The sequence below is a fragment of the Salmo salar genome, chromosome 02, assembly GCF_965601325.2.
Source record: "Salmo salar chromosome 02, fSalSal1, whole genome shotgun sequence".
Lineage (NCBI taxonomy): Eukaryota > Metazoa > Chordata > Actinopteri > Salmoniformes > Salmonidae > Salmo > Salmo salar.
Window position 1 is genome coordinate 89,640,579 of NC_138292.1, and position 21,007 is coordinate 89,661,585.

The window sequence follows — 21,007 nt, forward strand, 5'->3', positions numbered from 1 at the left end:
AATGTCCTAGGAGTGTCATCTGATGAAGATCATCAAAGGTTAGTGCTGCATTTAGCTGTGGTATTGGTTTTTGTGACATATATGCTTGCTTTGAAAATGGCTGTGTGATTATTTTTGGGAGGGTACTCTCCTGACATAATCTAATGTTTTGCTTTCGTTGTAAAGCCTTGTTGAAATCGGACAATGTGGTTAGATAAAGGAGAGTCTTGTCTTTAAAATGGTGTAAAATAGTCATATGTTTGAGAAATTTAAGTTTTAGCATTTTTGAGGTATTTGTAATTCGCGCCACTATATACCATTGGATATTGGTGAGGCGTTCCGCTCCCTAACAGGTTTCAATGAAACTGCCTTAAATGTGCTGTAGTAAACATGTTTTATTCGCACTAATCAACCAACATATCCCTGTCTTTGTATGTCTCAATATAATAGTATGATTTAATTAAATCCATGTAAAATAATCTTTGTCTGAAAATAAAATCTGATCCTCAACTGCGTTTCCCTCCAGTCAGCAGACGGCGATGTGCGTCTTTCAGGCGATGCTGCAGCGTGACGTATAATCTAGTGGACGGTTCTTCATAAACAGCTCGTCAACCACCTCGGTAGCTTGCTAGCCAACATAGCCGAAAGATTCAAGCTATTTATACGCTTTCGGTCTATATTACCTACTGTGTTTTAGACACACTTCTGTCGTATCTACTTGTTAACCTATTTAATATAATATTACGTTATTTTGTATTAGTCAGCTATAGTAGCTGGCTGGTTAAGTTAGCATTAGCCTAGTCGCTAATGATAGCTAGCTAGCTAACATCCCCGAACATGAGCTCCCTAAACTACTCCCCTCCTGTTAAAGAAGAGGAGGTCTGCTGGACGGAGAAAGAAGCTCTGGGGCTGAACATTGTCGTGAAAGAGGAGAAGGAAGAGGAGGATGTTACAGTAAAACAAGAAGTAGAGGGTGAGGCTGTTACAGTGAAAGAAGAAGAGAAAGACGTTGCAGTGAAAGAAGAGGAAGACGCGTTCAGAGTGAAAGAGGAGGAGGAAGAGAAAGAGGAGGATGTCGTTTTTGGAGTGAAAGAGGAAGGAGAGATTACTGTCACATTGAAAGATGAAGAGGAGGAGATAGGAGATCTGATTAACACCAGTAAGTACCGCCTTCAATTAGTTTTTAACTTTGGATATTCGGAGTTGGCTCTTCAATACCTCTTCAGCGGAGGGCCCTGGGATGATGACTGATATGTCTAGAATCAGACGACGTAGAGAGCAAGCTACCCCTTGTTTTCTCCGTTCCGTTTCCAAAAAGTGACTTAACATATATATTTGAGAACTGTCTATCTGCTGACTGCAGACTGGGGGGCACGGCATGTAGTGATTTTAATGTAGTGATGTTTTACTACACACCGTGTCCTCCAATAGAGCCATGTGAGAGTTGGGTTGGCTACACCAAAGATTATGGATATACTGACAAGATGTCTCTCTGCCCTAACAAGGGGAGTCGTTGTCCACAAAGCGGCACTGTGGGTTGTCTCGCTCCCACCTATCCTGTCTTTGGATTGGTGGATACATCTTATTATTGTAATCTATTGTTTATATTCTATGAGGGTTGTTGACGTCAACCGCCTGTATTCAATGGAGAGAGATGCTAAGCTACTAGCATGAATATGCATAGCGATATGGAGACAACTCCTATAGTGTTTCTATCAAAGTTGTCGGTATGTCACGTGTCCACATAACAACTTAAGAATTACGAAACTTCTGTTGGATCAAGTAAACCTCACGTAGCAAATAAGCCATTAATTTTGTTGTTGACCAAATTCAACACTTTCCACATTGGGTTGATAATTGTTTCCACTTGGATACAACCTACTGTAACCTACTGGCATGACCTAGAGAGATACAACCTAATGTAACCTACTGGCATGACCTAGAGAGTTACAACCTACTGTAGCCTACTGGCATGACCTAGAGAGATACAACCTACTGTAGCCTACTGGCATGACCTAGAGAGTTACAACCTACTGTAACCTACTGGCATGACCTAGAGAGATACAACCTACTGTAACGTACTGGCATGACCTAGAGAGATACAACCTACTGTAGCCTACTGGCATGACATAGAGAGTTACAACCTACTGTAACCTACTGGCATGACCTAGAGAGATACAACCTACTGTAGCCTACTGGCATGACATAGAGAGTTACAACCTACTGTAACCTACTGGCATGACCTAGAGAGATACAACCTACTGTAACCTACTGGCATGACCTAGAGAGTTACAACCTACTGGTATGCAAGCATTTCTATGCATGCAACAACAACCAAAGTGCTTCTTCATTTATTACTCTGGTAAAGACAGTTATGCCGTGCTCCATGTTGGATCCAACATCCCTAACAAATTGATGTTTATAATGTGTTATTGTCTACTTGATTTACAGTAGGGTCTCATTAGTCTGTTTGCACACAGAGATACTTAGCTCATAATGTGTAGAGAACTGTTCCTTGATGGATAGGCTATTGTACAACACACAGAGCTATTTTCCTTTATTCAGGACATTTAGAATGACAACCCATTACAGAGTAGCCTAGTGGGATTATTCACAAAATTATCTGGTGATCAGGTTATGAAATGTCATGACAAGGACATTTTAGTTTCCATGTTTCACCTGAAATATTAAATATATAGTCCTAGGTCTGTGTTGTTGTTAGGTGAAGCTATGGGCCAATTTGTTAAACACTTAGTGTACAAACCCTCATTGTCAGGCTGATGGCAAAGCTAGCCAAAGAGCATTTTACTGGTTGAAGTGTTTTTTAAGTATAAAGCAGCTGATTTGAGACAATAACACAAACATATTAAGCAGGATATTCAAGCGAGCCTTACAATTATAATCCAAAGGTAGTTTTGAAATTCACTCATAAGCAACCTGGAAATGGAGGCTATTTTTGCTGTCTGCCTATGAGAACTCCCCTGAGTTTTCCCCCATGGTGGTGAATTAGTGAATAGACACAGAGCTTAATGTGAGTTTCCTTGAGTAACACTCCTGATCTTGTGCTGTAATATTCAGAACACATTGTGAAAAACTAAAATCTTCGTTCACCATGTTTTCTCCAGGCAGATATACTACATCCATAACTAGTGGTTTCCTCATTAGCAGATATACTACATCCATAACTAGTGGTTTCCTCATTACCAGATATACTACATCCATAACTAGTGGTTTCCTCATTACCAGATATACTCCATCCATAACTAGTGGTTTCCTCATTAGCAGGGAGGTGTTTCTGCAATCAAATTGTGAGTGCATCGCCCTCGCCCCCAAAATTTTAGCAAACACAGAAAGGGGCCTGTATTGGAGAGCAAAAATCACAATGCTTAGGATTTCACCAACTTTAATAACTTATTTCTAGTTACTACTAATGTGAAAACAAGACAAAATATGATTGTTGCTAACTTGACTGTCTTAATTGTCAAATAATTTAACAGTCAATTGTTTACAACTTCATGGGTACACTCTTGGCATCACCTTTCACCTCAAATAAACAGTGGATCTTTGCTGTTGTGGGCCTTTAACCATCTGTTTATAACTTTGTTATTCACACAGGAGAGAGACGTGACTATCGTGGATCCTCTGGGGAGTCTCAACAACATCATGAAGCTGACAAGGCAGAGAAGAGTCTCTCCAGATCAGAACACCTCAAGAAACAGCAGCAGAGACCCACATGGAAGAAATCTTACTGCAAATCTTCATCGGAACTTATTAAAGTACACCAGCGAGTACACACAGGAGAGAAATCTCACCACTGTTTTGATTGCGGGAAGAGTTACTTAAGATCAAAATCACTAAAAGTACACATGATGATTCACACAGGAGAAAAACCTTACAGCTGTGATCAATGTGGGAAGAGTTTTACTACATCAAGCTATCTGACTATACACCAGAGAACACATACAGGAGAGAAACCATATAGCTGTACTCAATGTGGGAAGAGTTTTACTCATTCAAGCAACCTGTTATCACACCAGAGAAAACACACAGGAGATAAATCTTATAGCTGTGATCAATGTGGGAAGAGTTTTACTCAGTCAAGCAACCTGGTATCACACCAGAGAACACACACAGGAGAGAAACCTTATAGCTGTGATCAATGTGGGAAGAGTTTTACTACATCTAGCCATCTGATTGTACACCAGAGAACACACACAGGAGAGAAACCTTATAGCTGTACTCAATGTGGGAAGAGTTTTACTCACTTAAGCAGCCTGGTATCACACCAGAGAAAACACACTGGAGAGAAACCTTATAGCTGTGATCAATGTGGGAAGAGTTTTACTACATCTAGCCATCGGATTGTACACCAGAGAACACACACAGGAGAGAAATCTTATAGCTGTACTCAATGTGGAAAGAGTTTTACTCACTTAAGCAGCCAGTTATCACACCAGAGAACACACACAGGAGAGAAATCTTATAGCTGTAATCAATGTGAGAAGAGTTTTGTTACTTCTAGCCATCTGACTATACACCAGAGAACACACACAGGAGAGAAATCTCATAGCTGTGATCAATGTGACAAGAGATACTCTGATAAAAGATCTCTGATCAAACATCAGAAAATACATACATGAGGGAGTTGTTTCATGATATCAATGAATTAATGTCACAATGTAGAATGTTTTAACATTGTAGAAGGAGTATTTTAATGATGTCACAATGTAGAACCCTAAATGTTTTCCCCTGTTCTATAGATTTCAACATGATATGGATATTAGCCTCATCTGTGGAAATTGTTTTGTTCTTTGCTCCGTTCATCTTTCCCTCAATCTTGACTAGTCTGCCAGTCCCTGCCACTGAAAAACTTCCCCACTGCATGATGCTGCCATGCTTCACCGTAGGGATGGTGCCTGGTTTCCTCCAGACGTGACACTTGGCATTCAGGCCAAGAGTTCAATCTTGGTTTCATCAGAACAGAGAATCTTGTTTCTCATGGTCTGAGAGGCCTTTTGGTGAACTCCAAGTGGGCTGTCATGTGACTTTTATTGAGAAGTGGCTTCTGTCTGGCCACTCTACCATAAAGGCCTGATTTGTGGAGTGCTGTATAGATGGTTGTCCTTCTGGAAGGTTCTCCCATCTCCACAGAGGAACTCTGGAGCTCTGTCATAGTGAACAGCGGGTTCTTGGTCACATCCTTGAACAAGGCCCTTCTCCCCCGATTGCTCTGTTTGAAGAGTCTTGGTGGTTCCAAATGTCTTCCATTTAATAATGATGGAGGCCACTGTGTTCTTGTGGACCTTCAATACTTCAGCCATTTTTTGGTACCCTTCCCCAGATCCTGTCTCGGAGCTCTACGGACAATTCCTTCGACCTCATGGCTTGGTTTTTGTTCTGACATGCACTGTCAACTGTGGGACCTTATATAGACAGGTGTGTGCCCAAATCATGTCCAATGAATTGAATTTACCGCAGGTGGACTCCAATCAAGTTGTAGAAACATCTCAAGGATGATCAATGGAAACAGGATGCACCTGAAAGCAATTTCGAGTCTCATAGCAATGGGTCTGCATACTTATGTAAATAAGGTATTTCTGTTTTTCTCTTTGTCATTATGGGGTAGATTAATGAGGAAAACAATATTATTTAATCCATTTTAGAATAAGGCTGTAACGTAACAAAATGTGTGAAAAGTCAAGGGGTCTGAATACTTTCTAAATGCTCTGAATATGCTACTGGTTTACTGTTAGAATAAGTTGTATGACTACACCAATACTGTTAAAGCAACGATGCAGAGACCTAGAAAATGCATGGCCAACCTTGCTGCTAGAGATCTAGCTACTGGGTGTGCAGGTTTCTGTTCCAGCCCTGCACTAACACCTGACATTGTGCTGATTATTTGGATTAGACACTATTGAACTATTCAGTCATGTCTTGTTGTGGAGTCAGATGGACGTCTAAATCCACGGCCCATTTCCACAGCTGTTCTTTATGATAGGAAATAAAGTGGATTCACAGAATGAACTATAGTGTCTTTTTGGGTCATTGAACATTCACTGTTTGTCTGTTTTATTTCGTTGTTTCTCTAATTTAGTCTGATGATATTGATGCACAATCACTGTCTGGCTGACAGTCTGTGAACTGAGTCAATCTAGTTCCCACAGAATGAATGTTGTGGGTATTTAATTCTGCTACATTTAAACATTATTTTAAGCTTTATTTAACTAGGCAAGACAGTTAAGAACAAATTCTTATTTAAAATGATGGCCTACCTGGGAACAGTGGGTTAACTGCCTTGTTCAGAGGCAGAACGACAGATTTTTACCTTGTCAGCTCTAACCACTAGGCTACCTGCCGGCCTATAGGCATGTCCAATGCAGACATGATGGGATTAGTATTGGCTTCATAGGCGTGTCCAATGCAGACATGATGGGATTAGTATTGGCTTCATAGGCGTGTCCAATGCAGACATGATGGGATTAGTATTGGCTTCATAGACGTGTCCAATGCACTTGTACATGTGGTTTGTAATTTCGATACAGAAACAGGATTTGCTAGTCCTCCCACATTGTTTCCATTTTGCTGAGATGTTTTCTCCATTTGAAATGATACTGTTAGAAATAGGTAAAGCAATCACACATCTGAGAACTTGTGTGTGTTAATCATTAGTTAATAACTCGAAAGAAAACAAAAGGCTGATTGATACTGATCAGTGTGGGGGTTTTCTTTTTCATCAGACAATTAATGAGGCTCGCCATGTTGAAGGAGACCAGATTAGACTCATAATGAGGCTCACCATGTTAAAGGAGACCAGATTAGACTCATAATGAGGCTCACCATGTTGAAGGAGACCAGATTAGACTCATAATGAGGTTGACCATGTTGAAGGAGACCAGATTAGACTCATAATGAGGCTGACCATGTTGAAGGAGACCAGATTAGACTCATGATCAGTGGTGGAAAAAGTACCCAATTGTCATACTCTAGTAAAAGTATAGATACCTTAATAGAAAGTTACCCACTAAAATACTACTTGAGAAAAAGTCTAAAAGTATTTGGTATTAAATATACTTAAGTATCTAAAGTAAAAGTATGAATAATTTCAAATTCCTTACATTAAGCAAACCAGATGACACAATTTTCTTGTATTTTTATTTACGTATAGCCAGGGGCACACTCCAACACTCAGACATCATTTACAAACGAAGCATTTGTGTTTAATGAGTCAGCCAGATCAGAGGCAGGAGGGATGACCAGGGATGTTCTCTGTTTAGTGAGTCCGCCAGGTCAGAGGCAGTAGGGATGACCAGGGATGTTCTCTGTTTAGTGAGTCCATCAGACCAGAGGCAGTAGGGATGACCAGGGATGTTCTCTGTTTAGTGAGTCTGTCAGATCAGAGGCAGTAGGGACGACCAGGGATGTTCTCTGTTTAGTGAGTCCATCAGACCAGAGGCAGTAGGGACGACCAGGGATGTTCTCTGTTTAGTGAGTCCATCAGACCAGAGGCAGTAGGGATGACCAGGGATGTTCTCTGTTTAGTGAGTCCGTCAGATCAGAGGCAGTACAGATGACCAGGGATGTTCTCTTGATTAGTGCTGAATTGGACCATTGTCCTGTCCTGCTAAGCATTCAAAATGTACTTTTGGGTGTCAGGGAAATTGTATGGATTAAAAAATACATTCTTTTCTTTAGGAATGTAGTGAAGTAAAAGTTGTCAAAAATAAAAATAGTAAAATAATTCTTACATCTAGATGTTCCGCTAGCGGAACGCCTCGCCAATATCCAATGATAGAGCGTGGCGCGAATTACAAACTCCTCAAAAATCCAAAAACTTCAATTTTTCAAACATATGACTATTTTACACCATTTTAAAGACAAGACTCTCCTTTATCTAACCACATTGTCCGATTTCAGAAAGGCTTTACAACGAAAGCAAAACATTAGATTATGTCAGGAAAGTACCCAGCCAGAAATAATCACACACCCATTTTTCAAGCTAGCATATAATGTCACAAAAACCAAAACCACAGCTAAATGCAGCACTAACCTTTGATGATCTTCATCAGATGACACTCCTAGGATATTATGTTATACAATACATGCATGTTTTGTTCAATCAAGTTCATATTTATATAAAAAACCAGCTATTTACATTAGCATGTGACGTTCAGAACTAGCATACCCACCGAAAACTTCTGGTGAATTTACTAAATTACTCACGATAAACATTCACAAAAAACATAACAATTATTTTAAGAATTATAGATACAGAACTCCTTTATGCAATCGCTTGGTCCGATTTTAAAATAGCTTTTCGGTGAAAGCAGATTTCGCAATATTCTGAGTAGATAGCCCGGCCATCACAGGCTAGCTATTTTGACACCCACCAAGTTTGGCACTCACCAAACTCAGATTTACTATAAGAAAAATTGGATTACCTTTGCTGTTCTTCGTCAGAATGCACTCCCAGGACTTCTACTTCAACACCCAATGTTATTTTGGTTCCAAATAATCCATAGTTATATCCAAATAGCTGCGTTTTGTTCTTGCGTTCAAGACACTATCCGAAGGGTGACGTGCCGGTGCGTATCGTGACAAAAAAATTCAAAATATTCCATTACCGTACTTCGAAGCATGTCAAACGCTGTTTAAAATCAATTTTTATGCGATTTTTCTCGTAAAATAGCGACAATATTCCGCCCGGGAAACCTTGTTTTTGTTCAAACACTGAAAATAGAAAATGGAGTCTTCACATGCACGCGCACACCAGTGTCATTGTTCTCAGAACGACCACTTTCCAAAACCCCTACTGTTTTTCGCCCAGGGACTGCAGAGTTATCATTCCCCATTCTGGCGCCTTCTGAGAGCCTATGGGAGCCTTAGAAAATGTCACGTTACAGCAGAGATCCTCTATTTTCGATAAAGAGGCTACAGAAGGCCAAGAAATGGTCAGACAGGGCACTTCCCATATAGAATCTTCTCAGGTTTTGGCCTGCCATATGAGTTCTGTTATACTCACAGACACCATTCAAACAGTTTTAGAAACTTCAGAGTGTTTTCTATCCAAATCAAATAATTATATGCATATTCTACTTTCTGGGCAGGAGTAATAACCAGATTAAATCGGGTACGTTTTTTAACCGGCCGTGAAAATACTGCCCCCTATCCTAAACAGGTTAACTTTATTGACAACACCCAAATGGATACTGTCAATAATGCAGGTCTTCAACTACACATAATACTTAATACTGTAGATGTTTAATTACAGTCACATGTTCATATCACACATATCATCAGCTGATCCAGGAAATCCTTTTCTGAATGCCAGTCAAATGACAAACATCACGACATGGGTATATCTGTTGTTTGGTGAAGTTATGGGTCCTACATTAGGTCTATGTTATTGTTAGGTGAAGTTATGGGCCCTACAGTAGGTCTATGTTATTGTTAGGTGAAGTTATGGGTCCTACATTAGGTCTATGTTATTGTTAGGTGAAGTTATGGGTCCTACAGTAGGTCTATGTTATTGTTAGGTGAAGTTATGGGTCCTACAGTAGGTCTATGTTATTGTTAGGTGAAGTTTTGGGCCAATTTAACAAACAGTGTACAGACCCTCATTGTCAGGCTGATGGAAAAGCTAGCCAAAGAGCATTTTACTGGTTGAAGTGTTTTTTAAGTGCAAAGCGGTTGATTTGCGATGATCAAATCAAAGGTTATTTGTCACGTGCGCCGAATACAACAATCTAACCAATAGTGCGAAGAAAAGGTGTGGTGTGGTGTGTGTGTGTAGGTAGGTAAGTAAAGAAATAAAACAACTGTAAAAAGACATTTGAAAATAAGAGTAGCAAGGCTATATACAGACACCGGTTAGTCAGGCTTATTGAGGTAGTATGTAAATGTAGGTATGGTTAAAGTGACTATGCATATATGATGAACAGAGAGTAGCAGTAGCGTAAAAAGAGGGGTTGGCAGGTGGTGGGACACAATGCAGATAGCCCGGTTAGCCAATGTGTGGGAGCACTGGTTGGTCGGGCCAATTGAGGTAGTATGTACATGAATGTATAGTTAAAGTGACTATGCATATAAGATAAACAGAGAGTAGCAGCAGCGTAAAAGAGGGGTTGGGGGGGCACACAATGCAAATAGTCAGGGTAACTATTTGGTTACCTGTTCAGGAGTCTTATGGCTTGGGGGTAAAAACTGTTGAGAAGCCTTTTTGTCCTAGACTTGGCACTCTGGTACCGCTTGCCATGCGGTAGTAGAGAGAACAGTCTATGACTGGGGTGGCTGGGGTCTTTGACAATTTTTAGGGCCTTCCTCTGACACCGCCTGGTGTAGAGGTCCTGGATGGTAGGCAGCTTTGCCCCAGTGATGTACTGGGCCGTACGCACTACCCTCTGAAGTGCCTTGCGGTCGGAGGCCGAGCAATTGCCGTAGCAGGCAGTGATGCAACCGGTCAGGATACTCTCGATGTTGCAGCTGTAGAACCTTTTGAGGATCTCAGGACCCATGCCAAATCTTTTTAGCTTCCTGAGGGGGAATAGGCTTTGTCGTGCCCTCTTCACGACTGTCTTCATGTGTTTGGACCATTCTAGTTTGTTGTTGATGTGGACACCAAGGAATTTGAATCTCTCAACCTGCTCCACTACAGCCCCGTCGATGAGAATGGGGATGTGCTCGGTGCTCCATTTCCTGTAGTCCACAATCATCTCCTTTGTCTTGGTTACGTTGAGGGATAGGTTGTTATTCTGGCACCACCCGGCCAGGTCTCTGACCTCTTCCCTATAGGCTGTCTCGTCATTGTCGGTGATCAGGCCTACCACTGTTGTGTCATCAGCAAACTTAATGATGGTGTTGGAGTCGTGCCTGGCCATGCAGTCTTGGGTGAACAGGGAGTACAGGAGAGGACTGAGCACGCACCCCTGGGGAGCTCCAGTGTTGAGGATCAGCGTGGCAGATGTGTTGCTACCTACCCTCACCACCTGGGGGCGGCCCATCAGGAAGTCCAGGATCCAGTTGCAGGAGGTGTTTAGTCCCAGGTTCCTTAGCTTAGTGATGAGCTTTGAGGGTACTATGGTGTTGAACGCTGAGCTGTAGTCAATGAATAGCATTCTCACATAAGTGTTCCTTTTGTCCAGGTGGGAAAGGGCAGTGTGGAGTGCAATAGAGATTGCATCATCTGTGGATCTGTTTGGGCGGTATGCAAATTGGAGTGGATCTAGGGTTTCTGGGATAATGGTGTTGATGTGAGCCGTGGCCAGCCTTTCAAAGCACTTCATGGCTACAGACGTGAGGGCTATGGCTCTGTAGTCATTTAGGCAGGTTACCTTAGTGTTCTTGGGCACAGGGACTATGGTGGTCTGCTTGAAGCATGTTGGTATTACAGACTCAATCAGGGACATGTTGAAAATGTCAGTGAAGACACCTGCCAGTTGGTCAGCACATGCCCGGAGCACACGTCATGGTAATCCGTCTGGCCCTGCAGCCTTGTGTATGTTAACCTGTTTAAAGGTCTTACTCACGTCGGCTACGGAGAGCATGATCACACAGTCGTCCGGAACAGCTGATGTTCTCATGCATGCCTCATTGTTGCTTGCCTCGAAGCGAGCAGAGAAGTGATTTAGCTCGTCTGGTAGGCTCGTGTCACTGGGCAGTGTCTAATCCAGGTGAGTGAGTGATCCAATCTAATCCATCATTCGAGGTGTGATTGATGTGTGAGTGATTGCTGTCCTGATATCCAGAAGCTTTTTTCTGGAGAAACATTATGTACAAAATAATTTACAAATATCGCGAAAGAAAACACATAATAGCACAATTGGTTAGGAGACGGTCATCTCCTCCGGCGCCATTTTTGAGTTAAAAGCGTTTTACTGGTTGAAGTGTTTTTTAAGTACAGAGGTTGATTTGCGATGATGACACAAACATTATATTAAGCAGGACATTCAAACGAGCCTTACAATTATTTTTTAATTTATTTATTTCACCTTTATTTAACCAGGTAGGCAAGTTGAGAACAAGTTCTCATTTACAATTGCGACCTGGCCAAGATAAAGCAAAGGAGTTCGACAACATACAACAACACAGAGTTACACATGGAGTAAAACAAATATACAGTCAATAATACAGTAGAAAATTATAATCCAAAGTAGTGGGAAATGTACTCATAAGCAACCTGGAAATGGAGGTTACTCCCCTGAGTTTTCCCCCGTTCACATTCAGAATACATTGTAAAAAATTAAAATCTTTGCTCACCATTTTTGCTCCAGGCAGATATACTACATCCATAACTATTGGTTTTCTCATTAGCAGGGAGGTGTTTCTGCAATCAAATTGTGTGCGCATCGCCCTCGTGCCGCAATTTTATTAAACACAGAAAGGGGCCTATATTGGAGACCAAAAGTCGTCTGGCACACTCCTTAGGATTTCAGCAACTTTAACTTTTTTCTAGCATACAATCATCGATTTTACTACTAATGTGAAAAGACAAAATATGACTATTCTTGCTAATTTTAAAACAATTGTCAAATAATTGTAACATTCATTACAGACGTCAATTGTTGTACAACATCATGGCTACGCTGTTGGCATCACCTTTTACAGTGGATTACCGCTGTTGTGGGCCTTTAACCATCTGTCTGACTTTGTTGTTCACACAGGAGAGAGACGTGACTATCATGGATCCTCTGGGGAGCCTCAACAACCTCATGATGCTGACGAGGCAGAGAAGAGTCTCTCCACATTAGAACACCTCAAGAAACACCCGCAGAGATCCACAGGGAAGAGAACTCACTGCTGCTCTGACTGTGGGAAGAGTTTTGTTTCTTCAGGACATTTAAAATCCAACCAGAGAATACACACGGGAGAGAAACCCTATAGCTGTGCTCAATGTGGGAAGAGTTTTACTACATCTGGCCAGCTGACTTTACACCAGAGAACACACACAGGAGAGAAACCTTATAGCTGTGATCAATGTGGGAAGAGTTTTACTACATCTGGCCAGCTGACTTTACACCAGAGAACACACACAGGAGAGAAACCTTATAGCTGTGATCAATGTGCGAAGAGTTTTGTTCAATCTGGCCAGCTGACTTTACACCAGAGAACACACACAGGAAAGAAATCTTATACCTGTGATCAGTGTGGGAAGAGTTTTGTTCAATCTGGCCAGCTGACATTACACCAGAGAACACACACAGGAGAGAAATCTTATAGCTGTGATCAGTGTGGGAAGAGTTTTGTTCAATCTGGCCAGCTGACATTACACCAGAGAACACACACAGGAGAGAAATCTTATAGCTGTGATCAATGTGGGAAGAGTTTTGTGGCATCTAGAAGTTTGACTCTACACCAGAGAATATACACAGGAGAGAAATCTTATAGCTGTAATCAATGTGGGAAGAAGTTTGCTGCATCTAGCAGTCTGACTATAAACCAGAGAATACACACAGGAGAGAAATCCTATAGCTGTAATCAATGTGGGAAGAGTTTTACTACATCTGGCCAGCTGACTTTACACCAGAGAACACACACAGAAGATAAATCTTATAGCTGTGATCAATGTGGGAAGAATTTTGCGGCATCAAGAAGTCTGACTCTACACCAGAGAATACACACAGGAGAGAAGCCTTATACCTGTGATCAATGTGGGAAGAGTTTTACAGGATCTAGAAATCTGACAATACACCAGAGAACACACACAGGAGAGAAGCCTTATAGCTGTGATCAATGTGGGAAGAGTTTTATTACATCTAGCAATCTGACTCCACACCAGAGAACACACACAGGAGAGAAATAGCTGTGACTAGAGATAATCTGATAAAAGTACATACATGAAGGAGTTGTTTCATGATATCTATGAATTAATGTCACAATGTAGAATGTTTAAACATTGTAGTAGGAGTATTTTAATAAATTCCACAATGTAGAACCCTAAACGTTTGTCCCCTGTTCAATTGATTTCAACATGATATGGATATTAGCCTCAGGGGAAAATCTAGGCTCTATTTATGTGATTTAACAAAAAGTGACTAACAAAAAAGTTGTTACACTTACCACGTTGGTGACCCACTGGAATCAAAATGCAACACTTCAAAATGTAGCTAGCTGTTTACCACAAGTTGTCCTCTAACCAGTGATGTACACATTACTCCCAGATTCTGTGTGGTTTTTGAGCTGATAGTTTTAACAGGACGTGCAACCTCATCTCCCTTCTGTCACACAAATGATTTTAGCATGATATCGATGAGTTATGACAAATAAGTGTAGTGTTCCTTTGTTCAGCGACCCCTACATTTAAATGCATCACTCCAAAATGTAGCTGAATGTCTTCTGCAGGTTGTCCTCTAATCAGTGAGGTAAAATATATCTCCCATTTCCATGTGTTTTTTTAGTTGTGTTATTTCCCCCTAATTGATATCAGTGATTTATTGCTACTTGTCAAAACAACAGCGTTTTTGGTGCTTGTGCAGTTTATAAGGTGCTTGTTTAAAAAATTACAAGTAATATGATTATTGTGGCAGATGTTTGTGTATATAGTACATTTTATGTTAAGTTTTTCAATATATCACAAACTGTTTCTGCATATTGGTTATTGATTTGGACACGTTAAAACTGTGTTTTGACATTGGGGATATCCCACCTAGCAAAATGTCATTGAAAAGACGTTGAAAATAAGACTATGCAACCAAATATTTCATATTTACATTTCATGTAACATTTAGTAACGATAATTATTTATGCAACCAACTGACACTTTTTTTGTACAATTATATTGACATTGTTGCCCTGCTTTTAGAATATCAGGGTTCATTCTCAGATGTGCCAACCCAAATGTACTAGAGCATGACATTGGGGACTGGGCCCCGATCCAACAACATGCCTATCTAGTGAACCCTGAAAGAGAGAGAAGCTCCACAGTGAGGTGGAAAGTTACTACGGATATTGCAGGAGTTTCCTCTTGAAATCAGACATGTCCGTGGTAAGGACAACTTGATTGTCTCAAGGGTGGGCAGTCAAAAAGTTTTGTGTTTAGCCAGTGAGTTGCCATGGATCACAATTTATTTTGACTGCACGTTTTTCCGTATTGGAGATGAGTTTTGTTTGGGCTCGTTCCAAGGGGACGAGAGATCTAGAAGCTAGTGGGGAAAAATGTTTTTTTCTTGTTTTTAATTGTTGACAGCCAGTAGACACCATGTTCATATTAGTGAAGGTGAAGCATTGTAGTTGACTATAATGTGAAATGGAAGTTGTTTTCTGATGATGGTGAGCAAACTTTTAAGGTGTTAGTCTTTGGTTTTTCCATTTTATGTTTTGAGGTTGGACTTCAGCACGTCTAGCTCGTTAGCACGTCTAGCTCGTTAGCACGTCTAGCTCGTTAGCACGTCTAGCTCGTTAGCACGTCTAGCTCGTTAGCACGTCTAGCTCGTTAGCACGTCTAGCTCGTTAGCACGTCTAGCTCGTTAGCACGTCTAGCTCGTTAGCACGTAGGACGCACTGATTGGTGTCACCTCTTTAGTCAGTATGTGTTACACCTGTGCTGGCTTGTCCATCTCGTTAGTGGGAAGGTGTTTCACCTGAGCTGGTCCAGGTTCTATTTAAGAGTGTCTGGCCCAGTGCTCCAGTTGTCTTGATAGATGTGGAGAGTCAACACCTTTAGTTGCTCCACCTTTTTGGTTTGCTTCCTGTCTTTAAGTTTGGTGTGGGTTTTTCTTTTGTTTTCCTCTTCTTGGGCAGATTTAGTGGGTCTCATGGTGGGTGTCTTTTAGGTCCCAGTTGTTGTTACTAGTCAACTTTCAGTGTCCCAAGCTTATATTTTGGGTTGGATATTGCATCCCATTAACATTTTAATCAATGACATTTCCTCATTAGTCTTTCAGTTTAGTCTTCTGTTTTTTGTGTACTAAATATTTCTGTTTATTTTCAATGTTTTTTAAATCTTTTTCCTGTGAAGCCATTTTGTTGCATCCATGTCTGAAATGTGCTGTATGAATCAAGCTTGATTTTATTTGAACTTATAATGAACCCAATGACTGACCAATCAACAGACTCTTGGTCCCTCTTAGTATGAAAAACAGTATCAATCCCACTTTTCCAGCCTGCTGAAGGCGTGGTGGAGTGGTAAACACCACCCCCGGCTCTACCAGGGGCTTGAGGTGGTCTCCCACAGCTCTGCTTATGTCATGTTCTGTGGCCTTGCTGTTCCATTTCTTGACTGCCCCTGCAACACAGAAATAAACACATTTAGTCATATTATATAAAACACTCAAAGTAATGGATATGGAGCATCTACAGCCTCAGTTACACCTGGCACCTAAATGTGATTTCTGTTATCTGATCGCTGCATTAGGTCTGGATGCACAGATGTCACAATGTGCTGCATTAGGTTTAGATCTACCAGGATGGGCATTGTGTTCTGAATTTGAGTCTGGCCACCGAATATACATAAGCAATGTAAAGAGATGGGGTGAATGAGGGGAAAAGTACATTTGACACAAATTACCTGCATAATATCAAAGAACAAATGTGTGTGTCTGAGGGGAAATTAACTTTCATACAGCCAAAAGGGGTGAGAAATTACACCAATATCAGTGGACAATTTGCACTAATGAAAATAAACATAGATGGTGGAACATATTCCCTTTTGCTGATGTGATGAACCACTAAGGGGACATAAATATTTACCATCTAAACCATGTGTGACCTCTCACCTCTCTGGCTGTAGAAGTGTTCTTCCTAACCAGTCCCTCAACAGCTCTCTGACTGAGCTCCACCCTCACTGGGTCTTCAGAGGAGAGGAAGGCTGAGGAGGGATGGAAGGATGAATGGATCAGTCAGTCAATAAAGTGTAGAGCTGCTGTCTGACAAAATCACTATTTTAGTAGTTAATTCAAGTAAATAAGGCTTTATGACTGCTGAATACCAACTATCAATCACTTAGATCATGTATTTTCAGGTAGAGATACATCCTTGGGACGTCCCTAGCCCGTTGAAGTTGACATTTAAAATGGTTAAGGTTAGGGTTTAGGGTAGGGATGTCCCAAGGATCCCAGATAGCATTGACCATTGTGCATTCTTCTGTCTCTTTTACATAGCAGGTGATGGGTTCTGACTTCTGAACTTGAAAATATTAAATATCCTTATTTATGTGAAATTGAATGAAACAATAATGTATGTTGATGCTAATATGATGTACAATATTCCATGATGTTTCTATCATGATAACACATAGCAGTCAATAGTATTTAATATGATGTACAATATTCCATGATGTTTCTATATGATAACAATCGAGCAATATATTTAATATGACATATACTATTTTTTTAACAGTTTCACTAATTAATTTCAATTAACTTAATCGTTATGATTCAACATCAGTTCACCGTCTCACCTCATACTGTATTGGAGCAGCAGCAGCTGACTGCCCAGTTCAACATCAGTTCACCGTCTCACCTCATACTGTATTGGAGCAGCAGCAGCTGACTGCCCAGTTCAACATCAGTTCACCGTCTCACCTCATATTGTATTGGAGCAGCAGCAGCTGACCTGATGTTGATGCTAATCATCATGTTTGAATCTGAGAGTAAATAGAGCCAACTACACTCTAAAAATGAAGGGTTCAACTGGAGTTGTTCTCAGATCCCCTAAGAACCGTAAAAATCAAATCAAATTTATTTTTATATAGCCCTTCGTACATCAGCTGATATTCTCAAAGTGCTGTACAGAAACCCAGCCTAAAACCCCAAACAGCAAGCAAAGCATGTGAAAGAAGCACGGTGGCTAGGAAAAACTCCCTAGGAAAAACTCCCTAGAAAGGCCAAAAACCTAGGAAGAAACCTAGAGAGGAACCAGGCTATGAGGGGTGGCCAGTCCTCTTCTGGCTGTGCAGGGTGGATATTATAACAGAACATGGTCAAAATGTTAAAATGTTAAAATGTTCATAAATGACCAGCATGGTCAAATAATAATAATCATAGTAGTTGTCGAGGGTGCAACAAGCACGTCCGGTGAACAGGTCAGGGTTCCATAGCCGCAGGCAGAACAGTTGAAACTGGAGCAGCAGCACGGCCAGGTGGACTGGGGACAGCAAGGAGTCATCATACCAGGTAGTCCTGAGGCATGGTCCTAGGGCTCAGGTCCTCCGAGAGAAAGACAGAAAGAGAGAAAGAGAGAATTAGAGAGAGCATATTTAAATACACACAGGACACCGGATAAGACAAGAGAAATACTCCAGATGTAACAGACTGACCCTAGCCCCCCGACACATAAACTACTGCAGCATAAATACTGGAGGCTGAGACAGGAGGGATCAGAAGACACTGTGGCCCCATCCGATGATACCCCCGGACAGGGCCAAACAGGCAGGATATAACCCCACCCACTTTGCCAAAGCACAGCCCCCACACCACTAGAGGGATGTCTCCAACCACCAACTTACCGTCCTAAGACAAGGCCGAGTATAGCCCACAACGATCTCCGCCATGGCACAACCCAAGGGGGGGGGGGGGGCGCCAACCCAGACAGGAAGACCACGTCAGTGACTCAACCCACTCAAGTGACGCACCCCTCCCATGGACGGCATGGAAGAACACCAGTAGGCCAGTGACTCAGCCTCTGTAAAAGGGTTAGAGGCAGAGAATCCCAGTGGAAAGAGGGGAACCGGCAAGGCATAGACAGCAAGGGCGGTTCGTTGCTCCAGCCTTTCCGTTCACCTTCACACTCCTGGGCCAGACTATACTTAATCATAGGACCTACTGAAGAGATAAGTCTTCAGTAAAGACTTAAAGGTTGAGACTGAGTCTGCGTCTCTCACATTGGTAGGCAGACCATTCCATAAAAATGGAGCTCTATAGGAGAAAGCCCTACCTCCAGCCGTTTGCTTAGAAATTCTAGGGACAATTAGGAGGCCTGCGTCTTGTGACCGTAGCGTACGTGTAGGTATGTACGGCAGGACCAAATCGGAAAGATAGGTAGGAGCAAGCCCATGTAATGCTTTGAAGGTTAGCAGTAAAACCTTGAAATCAGCCCTTGCCTTAACAGGAAGCCAGTGTAGGGAGGCTAACACTGGAGTAATATGATCAAATTTTTTGGTTCTAGTCAGGATTCTAGCAGCCGTATTTAGCACTAACTGAAGTTTATTTAGTGCTTTATCCGGGTAGCCGGAAAGTAGAGCATTGCAGTAGTCCAGCCTAGAAGTAACAAAAGCATGGATTAATTTTTCTGCGTCATTTTTGGACAGAAAATTTCTGATTTTTGCAATGTTACGTAGATGGAAAAAAGCTGTCCTTGAAACAGTCTTGATATGTTCTTCAAAAGAGAGATCAGGGTCCAGAGTAACGCCGAGGTCCTTCACAGTTTTATTTGAGACGACTGTACAACCATCCAGATTAATTGTCAGATTCAACAGAAGATCTCTTTGTTTCTTGGGACCTAGAACAAGCATCTCTGTTTTGTCCGAGTTTAAAAGTAGAAAGTTTGCAGCCATCCACTTCTTTATGTCTGAAACACAGGCTTCTAGCGAGGGCAATTTTGGGGCTTCACCATGTTTCATTGAAATGTACAGCTGTGTGTCGTCTGCATAGCAGTGAAATTTAACATTATGTTTTCGAATGACATCCCCAAGAGGTAAAATATATAGTGAAAACAATAGTGGTCCTAAAACGGAACCTTGAGGAACACCGAAATTTACAATTGATTTGTCAGAGGACAAACCATTCACAGAGACAAACTGATATCTTTCCGACAGATAAGATCTAAACCAGGCCAGAACTTGTCCATGTAGACCAATTTGGGTTTCCAATCTCTCCAAAAGAATGTGGTGATCGATGGTATCAAAAGCGGCACTAAGATCTAGGAGCACGAGGACAGATGCAGAGCCTCGGTCTGACGTCATTAAAAGGTCATTTACCACCTTCACAAGTGCAGTCTCAGTGCTATGATGGGGTCTAAAACCAGACTGAAGCGTTTCGTATACATTGTTTGTCTTCAGGAAGGCAGTCAGTTGCTGTGCAACAGCTTTTTCTAAAATTTTGGAGAGGAATGGAAGATTCGATATAGGCCGATAGTTTTTTTATAATTTCTGGATCAAGATTCGGCTTTTTCAAGAGAGGCTTTATTACTGCCACTTTTAGTGAGCTTGGTACACATCCGGTGGATAGAGAGCCGTTTATTATGTTCAACATAGGAGGGCCAAGCACAGGAAGCAGCTCTTTCAGTAGTTTAGTTGGAATAGGGTCCAGTATGCAGCTTGAGGGTTTGGAGGCCATGATTATTTTCATCATTGCGTCAAGAGATATAGTACTAAAACACTTTAGTATCTCCCTTGATCCTAGGTCCTGGCAGAGTTGTGCAGACTCAGGACAATGGAGCTTTGGAGGAATACCCAGATTTAAAGAGGAGTCTGTAATTTGCTTTCTAATGATCATGATCTTTTCCTCAAAGAAGTTCATAAATTTATTACTGCTGAAGTGAAAGCCATCCTCCATTTGCGAAGGCTGCTTTTTAGTTAGCTTTGCGACAGTATCAAAAAGAAATTTCGGATTGTTCTTATTTTCCTCAATTAAGTTGGAAAAATAGGATGATCGAGCAGCAGTAAGGGCTCTTCGATACTGCACGGTACTGTCTTTCCAAGCTAGTCGGAAGACTTCCAGTTTGGTGTGGCGCCATTTCCGTTCCAATTTTCTGGAAGCTTGCTTCAGAGCTCGTGTATTTTCTGTATACCAGGGAGCTAGTTTCTTATGACAGATGTTTTTAGTTTTTAGGGGTGCAACTGCATCTAGGGTATTGCGCAAGGTTAAATTGAGTTCCTCGGTTAGGTGGTTAACTGATTTTTGTCCTCTGACGTCCTTGGGTAGGCAGAGGCAGTCTGGAACGGCATCAAGGAATCTTTGGGTTGTCTGAGAATTTATAGCACGACTTTTAATGCTCCTTGGTTGGGGTCTGAGCAGATTATTTGTTGCAATTGCAAACGTAATAAAATGGTGGTCCGATAGTCCAGGATTATGAGGAAAAACATTTAGATCCACAA

The 21,007-nt window shown here is 41.4% G+C and overlaps 2 protein-coding genes across 2 annotated transcripts; both read left to right on the forward strand.

Annotated features, from left to right (window-relative positions):
* Nucleotides 1-593: 593 nt before the first annotated feature.
* LOC145864032 (uncharacterized) lies at nt 594-6,006 on the forward strand. Its single transcript, XM_082968949.1, has 2 exons — nt 594-1,138; nt 3,595-6,006. The coding sequence occupies exons 1-2, from the start codon at nt 817-819 to the stop codon at nt 4,617-4,619; spliced, it is 1,347 nt and encodes a 448-aa protein (XP_082825075.1). The 5' UTR covers nt 594-816; the 3' UTR covers nt 4,620-6,006.
* Nucleotides 6,007-9,331: 3,325 nt separating this feature from the next.
* On the forward strand, nt 9,332-13,777 carry LOC145864248 (uncharacterized). Its single transcript, XM_082969622.1, has 2 exons — nt 9,332-9,335; nt 12,810-13,777. The coding sequence occupies exons 1-2, from the start codon at nt 9,332-9,334 to the stop codon at nt 13,775-13,777; spliced, it is 972 nt and encodes a 323-aa protein (XP_082825748.1).
* Nucleotides 13,778-21,007: the final 7,230 nt, after the last annotated feature.

What these genes read in the sequence shown, in the direction of transcription:
- LOC145864032 (XM_082968949.1), top strand. Translation starts at nt 817, where the DNA reads ATGAGCTCCCTAAACTACTCCCCTCCTGTTAAAGAAGAGGAGGTCTGC. An exon ending in AGGAGATCTGATTAACACCA is followed by an intron (nt 1,139 to 3,594) that starts GTAAGTACCGCC and finishes TTATTCACACAG; the next exon opens with GAGAGAGACGTGACTATCGT.